Below are 10,835 nucleotides of genomic sequence, written 5' to 3' on the forward strand. Positions count from 1 at the left end.
TCTTCATGGAAATTCAAAGTATCTTGCATTTTGTAATTTAATTGCTTAGGAATTCCCATGTGGGATATTTACTTGCATTATTTCGTGTTGAACATGGTTGGAAGGGATCCAATATAACCAGCCATGTAGTAGGATTAATCTAGTCCAAAAATAAGTCTTGATTCATGGTAGAGTCATGTGGGAACCATCATGGTTTGCCTATAAGTGTACTTCTATTTTGCTGAATGGAATTAACTTTGTTTGAGTTAAAAATTAAGGAGTATTTCCTTATGTGAGAGCTTTGTCTTCTCCAAACTTCTTGGTTGAACCAAGATTAAAAGTTCTTATCAAGAACCATGTTCTTGTGACGAACATCACCCGGCTTATCAACATTCAAATGTTGTGGCGCCTACCACCCCATTTCTTACCCATCTTCTTTTATCTTACAATATCAATTTGCTGCCAAAATTCACCATCAAAATATCCCATAAAAACGTGGGCAAAGTGCAACACTAATCAAGATAGATCATTATCAAGAACTTCTAAAAGAGGTTCACATTAAGTGGCATCAGAGCTAAAGATTTTGCTTGGTGTAAAAAAGTGTCAAAGTGTCAAAGTCCGAAACATAACCAAAATCAAAAAGTGTCAAAGTTCCAAAGAAATTCGTGTCAAAACATTTCTTGGTAAGTTTGGGTGTTTTCTTTCACAAATTCTTGGTTCTACCCTTGGTTCATTCAAGAGGGCCGTGGAGGAGAGTGAGTGTTGAGAGATACATTTCCACAAAATATTGAGTGTTCAAGTGAGTATTGAGTGAAACATTTTCCACCAAAAATTTGAGTGAAACACAATGAGAGTTGAGTGAATATATCTAATGAGAGTGAGAGTCCACCATTGTCCCCAAGGACAACAACAATTCCAAACCTTAAGAATGGAGATGGAGTAAATGAGAGTGGAGTATGATAGGAGTCTTGGTTATTGTGCAAATGATTAATCAAGTGATGAGGAAGAAGGAGGAAGGAAGAGAGCAAGAAGAGGAGCACGTAGGGAGAGGAGACATGAGGAGGATAGGCTTGAAGGGGTCAAGATAAAGTTTTCCACCTTTATTGGGAAAAATGATCCGGAGACATACCTAGAATTCGAGCTCATGGAGCAAGTCTTTGAGTACAATTCCTACCAGGAAAATAAGAAGGTTAAGGTGGTTGCACTTGAATTCAAGGAATATGCTTTGATTTGGTGGGATCAACTTAACAATGAGAGAAGGAGATTAGGAGCCGAGCCTATTGATTCATGGGTTGAGATGAAGTTGCTCATGAGAAGGAGGTTTGTCCCTAGTTCTTACCAAATGGATATTCATAACAAACTCCAAAAACTCACTCAAGGGTCTAAGAGTGTTGATGAATACTTTAAGGAGAAGGAATTAGCTTTGCTAAGGTCCAATTTCGAGGAGGGTAGAGAAGCTACTATGGCTAGGTTTTTACATGGATTAAACCAAGATATCCAAGATGTTGTTGAATTGCAACATTATGTTGAATTGGATGATTTGGTTCAACATGCCATGAAAGTGGAACAACAATTGAAGAGGAAGAACAAAATTTTCCTCAAGTTCTAGTTCCAAATTTCAAGCTTCAAAGTGGATGGACAAGTCCAAGAAGGAGGGGGGACCATTCAAAAATGGTACACCTAGTACCAAGAAGGCCATGGCCACAAGCCAAGGCAAGCAAGAAATGGAGTTCAACCAAAGGAGCCGAGATGTGAAATGTTTCAAGTGCTTAGGCCTTGGATATATTGCTTCTCAATGTCCAACTAGAAGAACTATGATATTGAAGAATGGAGAAGTGGAGTCTCAATGTGAGGCTTCTAGTGATGAAGAGGATGATCATGAAGATGAGGAGGAGGATGTTATTAGGAGATTTATTCATGGCGAGGAGACTGTTAGGAAGCCAAATCAAAGAATATGATGCACGTCAAAGGGAAAACATCTTTCACACAAGATGTTTCGTGGATGGTAAGCTATGTTCTTTAATAATTGATAGTGGAAGTTGTGCTAATGTGGTTAGTGCAAGATTGGTGTCAAAACTTAATCTTGTGACTAAGCTACATCCCACTCCTTATCGGTTACAATGGTTAAGTGAGGTACGGGAGATGCTTGTTAACAAGCAAGCTGAAATTCCATTTTCAATTGGAAAGTATGAGGATTATGTTTTATGTGATGTTGTTGACATGGAGGCTGGCCATTTACTCTTGGGCCGTCCATGGCAATATGATAAGGGAACCACCCATGATGGGCGTTCCAATAAGTTCTTTTTTTAGCACCAAAACGCAAGGTTGTGCTCTCTCCATTGTCACCTAGACAAGTTGGCGAGGATCAAAAGAAATTGAGAGAAAAGATTGAGATGGAGAGGAAATAAAGGGAGAGAGAAAAATTATGTGAAAATCTGAGTGAAAAGAAAGTGAAAATGAATGGAAAAAAGGATACACACAAAGATAAAAAGAGTGAGTTTGTAAAAAGAGAGGGGTACATGGCAACCAAAGGGGAAACAAAATATGCTTTGAGTTCAAAACAACCTTTGTACCTAATTTTTAGTAGGGATTTTTGTCTAACTACTAACCCTTCTAAGAAAGGAGAATTGCCTATGTTTGTTGAGAATTTATTGCAGGAATTTGGAGATGTGTTTCCTACGGAGGTACCTCACGGTGTACCACCTATAAGGGGCATTGAGCATCAAAATGATCTCATACCCGATGCATCTCCACCAAATAGGTCAGCCTATAGGTGCAACCCCACTGAAACTAAGGAGATTCAAAACCAAATTGGAGAATTGATGCAAAAAGGACGGGTTCAAGAGCGTGTAAGCCCTTGTGCTGTTCTAGTCATCTTGGTGCCCAAAAAGGATGGCACATGGAGGATGTGTATTGATTATAGAGTTGTGAACAACATAACGATAAAGTATAGGCATCCAATCCCAAGGTTGGATGACATGTTGGACGAATTATATGGTGACACCATCTTTTCAAAAATTGACTTAAAAAGTGGCTACCATCAAATTCGGATCCAAGAAGGTGATGAGTGGAAAACTGCCTTTAAGACCACTCATGGTTTATATGAATGGCTTGTCATGCCATTTAGGCTAACCAATGCCCCAAGCACTTTTATGCGTTTAATGAACCATGTCTTAAGGGAATTTTTGGGTAAACTTGTTGTTTACTTTGATGATATCTTGATTTACTCTAAAACCTTAGATGAGCATCATGAACATCTAATAGTTGTTTTGCTAGTTTTGACAAAAGAAAAGTTATATGCTAATGTTGAAAAATGCACTTTTTGTGTTGTTAATGTGATTTTTCTTGGATTAATGATAAATGCCAATAGGGTCCATGTGGACCAAGAAAAGATAAAGGCCATCCAGGATTGGCCTACTCCAAAAACCGTGACCGAGGTCAGGAGTTTTCTTTTATTAGCAAGCTTCTATAGGAGGTTTGTTAAGGATTTTAGTACCTCGGCATCACCCCTTAATGAGCTAGTAAAGAAAATGTTGTCTTTCGTTGGGGTGAGAGACAAGAAGAGGCCTTTAATAAGCTTAAGGTCAAACTTACTAGTGCACCTGTTTTATTGCTTCCAAATTTTGCTAAATCATTTGAATTAGAGTATGATGCTTCTAACATTGGCATTGGAGTTGTTTTGATGCATGATGGACATCCAATTTCTTATTTTAGTGAGAAATTAAGTGGAGCAGCCCTTAATTACTCTACTCATGATAAGGAGTTGTATGCATTGGTAAGGTCACTACAAACTTGGCAACACTACCTTCTTTCAAAGGAACTCGTGATTCATAGTGATCATGAGTCCCTTAAATATCTTAAGGGCCAAGGTAAATTGAACAAAAGGCATGCAAGATGAGTTGAGTTCTTGAAACAATTCCTATATGTGGTAAAGCATAAGAAAGGCAAGACCAATTGATGCTCTTTCTAGGAGGAAAACGTTGATCTCCATTTTCGAAACCAAATTGTTTGGTTTGGAATGGATCAAGGAACAATATGAGCATGACAAACGTTTTTCACAAATCTATGTTGCTTGTATGCATTCGGCCTATAATGGGTATTTTAGGCACAATGACTTTTTATTCAAAGCAAAACAATTGTGTGTTCCTGAAAACTCCATTAGGGAAGTATTGGTGAAGGAATTCCATGAGGGGGTCTAATGGGGCACTTCGGTGTTCAAAAAACTTTAGACATGTTAAAAAAGCATTTTTATTGGCCACGTATGAAACAAGATGTGAAAAACTTTTGTGAAAGGTGTATAACATGTAAAAAGTCCAAATCAAGGGTCATGCCATATGGCCTTTATACCCCATTAACCGTCCCGGATTCACCTTGGATGGATATATCTATGGATTTTGTTTTAGGGCTGCCTAGAACAAAGAAAGGCAATGATTCAATCTTTGTGGTTGTTGATCGATTTTCTAAAATGGCATACTTTATCCCATGCAAGAAAGTTGATGATGCTAACCATGTTGCTGATTTGTTTTTCAGGGAAGTGGTAAGGCTCCATGGAGTACTCAAAGTATAGTGAGTGATAGGGACACCAAGTTCCTTAGTCACTTTTGGAGGATCCTATGGGGAAAGCTTGGTAATAAGCTTCTCTATTCAACCACTTGCCATCCTCAAAGGGATGGGCAAACTGAGGTTGTCAATAGGACTCTTTCCACCCTCCTAAGGACCATGATCAAAAATAATATAAGGTCATGGAAGGAATGTTTACCCCATGTTGAGTTTGCCTACAATAGAGTGATCATAGCACTACTGATTTCTCACCTTTTGAAGTTGTATATGGATTTAACCCATTAACACCTCTTGATTTGTTACCAATTCCTAATGATTCTATTTTGACGCATAGGGATGGATGGGCTAAAGCGGAGTATGTTCAAAAATTACATGAACAAGTCAAGGCTCAAATTGAGAAAATGAATGCAAGTTATGCAAAGCAAGCTAACAAGGAAATTACAGGAGATTGGGTTTGGGTAACATTTCGTGTTAACAAAGTGTGGTGATGGCCCATTTCGTGTGGTGAACAAAGTGAATGACAATGCCTACAAACTTGAACTTCCAAGTGAGTATGGTAACATAAGTGCCACTTTCAATATTTCTGATTTAACTCCTTTTGATACAGGTGATGGCGAACTCATTTCGAGGACGAAATCCTTTCAAGAAGGAGGGGATGATGTGAACCCAAGTGAGCCCAAGTTGGATAATGATGAACTAAGAGGTATTGGTGGTCCCGTGACAAGGGCAAGGGCCAAAAGGGTACAAAATGCTTACGATTACTCATGAAAGGCATCAAGGAGAGTGCTCCAAGATCATACCAAGGGAGTTCTCACTTCATTCATTGTGTAACTCTGAATATTGGCCAAAATGAGGAAAATGTTGGACATGGTCGTGCCCCAGGACATGGCCAGGCCGTGTACACCTCTGTCCGGAATTCTCAAAATTTTTAATTGGGACACGGTCGTGCCCCCCTCCCCCCAAAAAATGCAGGAAAACTTGTGGCGTATCAATTTTAATGTTTCCTATTTATTGGTGCTAGTTTCTAACTTGTTCTTGTTCATTTGAATTCAGAATAAAGGAATCATTGAAGAGTGAACACTTGCATTAATTATTGTCAACATCATTGAAAGCTGGAGAGAGACTACACTTATTGCATCAGATTGGGAACTCAAGAATGATAAATGGGAGTGTAATTTTCGTGCAAAGTCTCCACTCACTTAATTCATTTGAATGGGGAACTCAAGCTTGATAAATGTGTGTGTAATTTTCGTGCAATGTATCCAACCAATTCTAAATGCACGATTCAAAGTCTAAATTTCTTCCTTAAACTCATGGGGACCATGGCATTCAATGATGGCCGAGTTTCTCCAAAGAATTAAGGAATCCTAGACTAAAGTGCATCACTTCTTCATGGAAATTCAAAGTCTCGTGCATTTTGTAATTTAATTGCTTAGGAATTCCCATGTGGGATTTTTACTTGCATTATTTCGTGTTGAACATGGCTGGAAGGGATCCAATGTAACCAGCCATGTAGTAGGATTAATCTAGTGCAAAAATAAGTCTTGATTCATGGTAGAGTCATGTGGGAACCATCATGGTTTGCCTATAAGTGTACTTCTATTTTGCTGAATGGAATTAAGTTTTTTGAGTTAAAAATTAAGGAGTATTTCCTTGTGTGGGAGCTTTGTCTTCTCCAAACTTCTTGGTTGAACTAAGATTAAAAGTTCTTCTCAAGAATTAAGTTCTTGTGGCGAACATCACCCGGCTTATCAACACTGAAGTGTTGTAGCGCCTACCACCCCATCTTCTTTTATCTTACAATATCAATCCGCTACCAAAATTCACCATCAAAATAGCCCAGAAAAACGTGGGCAAAGTGAAACACCAATCAGGATAGATCATTATCAAGAACTTCCAAAAAAGGTTCACATCAAGGTGGTTAGCTGGTAATTGTGTATGTTTTCTATTATTTTGAAGAAACTCGTTAATCGATTAAGGTTCAGTATAATCGATTAACTACTGTTAAAAACAGAACAATATATTAACCCAAGTTTTTCATATCGGTTAATAACTTAACTTTGACAAATATTCAGAGGGTTAGAACATATTTTTTGAAGACAGAGAGTTTACAAATTATTGAGAAAGTCTAAAGCTCAAACTTTCATATCTTTTAGAAAGATTTTCTAAGTATTCTTTTGAGAAAAGAAAATGGTGAATCTTTACAAGACACCCGTTGAGCTTTCATTGTTAAATCTATGAAAAAGAAACCTGCATCTCACACATTGTATTTCTGTATTTGTGAGATCTTTTAGGGGTTCTTATATTCATAGAAGATTGTAAAATCTGCACATTGAGGTGCATATGTAACTTGATGAATTATTGTTAGACTTAGGCAATAACACATTCTCTAGGTGTGTTGTATCACCAAAGAAAGAGAATAGGTTTGGGAAAACCCTAGCTATGGTTAGGTACGTGTCTTCGCGAGAAGCAAGAAGTCTGGGTCGTAAGCGAAACTTAGGTTGCGGCTAGAGTCACAAACGGTGAGGTATCCTAGTAGGCGAAATTTGTAGTCAAACCGAAGTAGGGGTTTAAGATCCAAGAAAGGAGCATCTTGCATTCTTGTATTGGAAGTATGTTTGGATTAAACATTGAAATTTCCATAGTGAATAAAAATCTCCCAAGATTAGAAGGGGAGACCTGGATGTAGTTTGCAAGTGGACCCACAAACGAACCAGGATAAAAGCCGAGTCTTCTTCTTCTTTCCCTTATCTTTTAATATTTCTATGATTTACTTGACTTGACATGCATATAATTATTTGATACTTGTATATTCTGTATAGTGCATTTACTACTCTTAATGGTCTGTATAATTGCATGTAAGTTTGGTTGAATCTTGGTAATCTTGGATGACCGAAAGAATTATGTTTACACTGTAATTGAACCAGTTAATCGATTAAGTGCTTTAGATAATCGATTAATAGAAGATGATTTAATCATTAATTTTGTCATTAATCAATTAAACAATGTGTTAATTTGTATAATTTCTTTGTTTACCGAGCGACGGTAATTGTGTACCATATCACCTATTCACCTCTCCTCCTCTAGGTGAGTGACAGAGCCCCATGGGACCCAACAAATCCGTCTGGAAAAAGGGTATAAGTAGCTTTTTAAAGTGAACCGATATACCAATACTTGTGTTATTCTTTATATCCCTAATCTTTTTATTGTTTATAACTATGGTGAATTCAACTTGTTGTAAATTAATATTTTAGAAACAATTATTATTTGCACTTTCTATTTAAATATATAATTGCTTGTGAAAATATTTTATTAAAGTATAAGTTTTATAAAAGTTAGCAAACATAATTCAACATCTCCTTCTTGTGTGGAAAATTTAATTTTAATGCACGAGAAATAGACCATTGAAATGCAAAATGTGACAAATGAACTTAAGCTTTAAAATGAGACATTAAATCTTATATATGCAAATTCAACAAGTCATTATGCATCTAAGGAATTTGTTATACCTCCTTGTGATAAATACAAGTGAAAATAATGATTTGAAAAGTTACCTTCAAATTTCACAATAGGTAGTGATAATTTAGATGTTTTTCTTGGTAATCCTCAAAATGTTGTTTATAAATCAATATTGGGCTATAACAAGTATTATAGTCACAAGAAAAGTTCACATAAGAAATATAGAGTGCATTTGTATAAATGTTTTGATTAATCTTTTACTTATGTTTATTGTAAAGGAATTCATCTTGTTGTGTATAGAAGATAAGAAAGAAGAATATTGATTGAAGAATGTATATTGAATTGATTATTTTACAAGAAAAGACCTTATGAATATATAGCTTGAGATCCAACTAACTAACAAACTCTCAACATATTTAACATGTGCTGAAAAGAAGTTAACTAACCAATAAAGGCCTTACTACTAAAACTAATCAAAACCAATTAATCAAAAACAGAACAAGCCTGATGCATAGATGCACCAAGGTATGGCAATTTGCACAGAACAGATGCATCAAGATGCGGCAATCTGATGCATACTCCAAGCTACTTCATCCAAGCTGCTTCGACCAAATTGGTTCATCCATCATCCAAGTTGTGACATTGTTTAGTTCTGCAATTAGAATGTGCATCGTACCTAATATAGCATGTGCAAACACATAACAACAAACCAATGTATGCATATTATAAACATAATAAAAAAACAAAACTAAAGATCAAATGTGAAATATATTCAATACCCTCCCTCAAGCTGGAGAGAAAAGATTTTCTATCACAAGCTTTCTTAGTAGATAAGAGAAAGGCTTAGGTTCAAGAGGTTTGGTTAATAAATCTACAACTTGTTCTTCAGTAGTAATAGGTAGTAAATGAAAAAGCTTATGTTGGAGCCTTTCTCTAACAACATGGCAATCAATCTCTATATATTTTGTTCTTTCGTGAAAAAGAGCATTAGATGCAATGCATCTAGCGGAAGCATTATCACAATATAGAAGAGCTGGTTCCTTAAAAGAGATTTGGAAATCTTGAAGAAGATAGGTGAGCCATTGTATTTCACATGTTGCAATGGCAAGGGCATAGTACTCAACTTCAAAAGAAGAACGGGAAACCGTGTTTTGCTTCTTGGATTTCCAATAAATCAAGGAATCGCCCAAGAACATAAGGTAACTAGAGATAGAACATCTAGTATCTGGGCAAGATGCCCAATAATATTCAGAAAATCCATTTATTTGAATAATAGAATGATTAGGATAGAACAATCCTTGGCCAATAGTGCCTTTGATGTGACGAAGAACACAGGTCATAGCTTTGTAATGCTTAATGGTAGGAGCAGCCATAAATTGTCTAAGATGTTGAATGGCAAAGCTTAAATCAGGACGAGTGTTAGTGAGATAGAGGAGTCTACCTACTAATTGTCTATATAGGACAGGATCATTGTATGGATCATTGTCTTGTTGATGCAAAGGAGTAGTTTTAACCATAGGAGTACACACAGGTTTAGAGGTTAGGAAATCCATGTCCTTAAGTAAATCAAGGGCATACTTTCTTTGACACAAGGAGATGCCAAGTTGAGATGTAGTGACTTCAAGACCCAAGAAGTACTACAAGGACCCTAAGTCCTTGATTTTGAACATGTTGTCAAGGTGAGTTTTGACATATTGAATCTCCTCAAAGTGATTTCCAGCAAGGATTAAATCATCCACATAGATTAGGAGAGCAGTGAATTTATTATTGTGAGATTTGGTGAATAACGAATGATCATGTGTTGATTGCTTGTAGCCCGAGTAATGAAGGTGGGAGGACAATTTTGCAAACCACTGTCTGCTGGCTTGTTTTAAGCCATAAAGAGACTTGTTTAGCTTACAAACTTGGTTAGGTTTGGAGCAGAAAACACCCTGAGGCAAAGTCATGTAAACCTCTTCATCAAGGTCACCATGGAGAAAAGCATTGTCTACATCCAATTGATGTAAAGTCCAACCTTGAGTAACAGCTAAGGCCAAAAGTAATCTTACTGTGGTTAGCTTAATAACAGGGGCAAAGGTTTCATAATAGTCTAACCCATTGGTTTGATTGTAACCTTTTGCAACAAGGCGTGCCTTGTGCCTTTCTATGCTACCATCAGAATGAAGTTTGAGTTTGTAAACCCATTTAGAGCCAATGACTCTTTTATTTGGTGGTAGATCAACAATAGTCCAAGTATTATTGTGGTGTAAAGCTTGTAATTCATTATTCATGGCCTGGACCCATTCAGGGCATTTTGCAGCTTGGTTATAAGTTTTAGGTTCAATAGCTGTAATGATGGAGAGGGTATGAGGTAGGTGTGTGGGTGAAATGGAATTATAGGATAAGACTTCATGAAGGAGGTGCTTAATGTTGGTAAGGATGGTGGTGGTTGTGGCATTCAAGAGGGCACAATGGTAATCTTGAAGGTAATTGGGTGGGTGAGAAGCTCTCTAGGGTCTTCTAACAGGGGCAGGACAGGATTGGTGATGATGCTAGGTGGGATAGGTGGAGTAGATACAAGTGTGGATATGTGAGTAATGTGTTGCATTAAGGCATGTTCATCCAAAAGTAAGGGAAGATTGTTATCAGGTATGGTGGATGGAGTTGGGCTTATTATTTGAGCACTTTTGTAAGGAAAAATGTGCTCATGAAACATAACATTTCTAGAAAGAAAAATATTTTTAGTTGAGACAGCATACAATAAGAAACCTTTTTTTCCTACTTTATAACCAAGAAAGATGCATTGTTGAGCACTTGGATCTAGTTTGTTCCTCTGATTCACAAGAGTGGAGGCATAA

General features: G+C 36.9%; 1 protein-coding gene across 1 annotated transcript; it reads right to left on the bottom strand.

Moving 5' to 3' along the window:
- Window positions 1-8,783: 8,783 nt before the first annotated feature.
- Window positions 8,784-9,551, bottom strand: LOC109341000 (uncharacterized mitochondrial protein AtMg00810-like). Its single transcript, XM_019578783.1, has one exon. The coding sequence runs from the start codon at window positions 9,549-9,551 to the stop codon at window positions 8,784-8,786; it is 768 nt and encodes a 255-aa protein (XP_019434328.1).
- Between the last annotated feature and the right edge of the window lie 1,284 nt (window positions 9,552-10,835).

Source organism: Lupinus angustifolius, unplaced genomic scaffold, assembly GCF_001865875.1.
Source record: "Lupinus angustifolius cultivar Tanjil unplaced genomic scaffold, LupAngTanjil_v1.0 Scaffold_319_14, whole genome shotgun sequence".
Taxonomy (NCBI): Eukaryota; Viridiplantae; Streptophyta; class Magnoliopsida; order Fabales; family Fabaceae; genus Lupinus; species Lupinus angustifolius.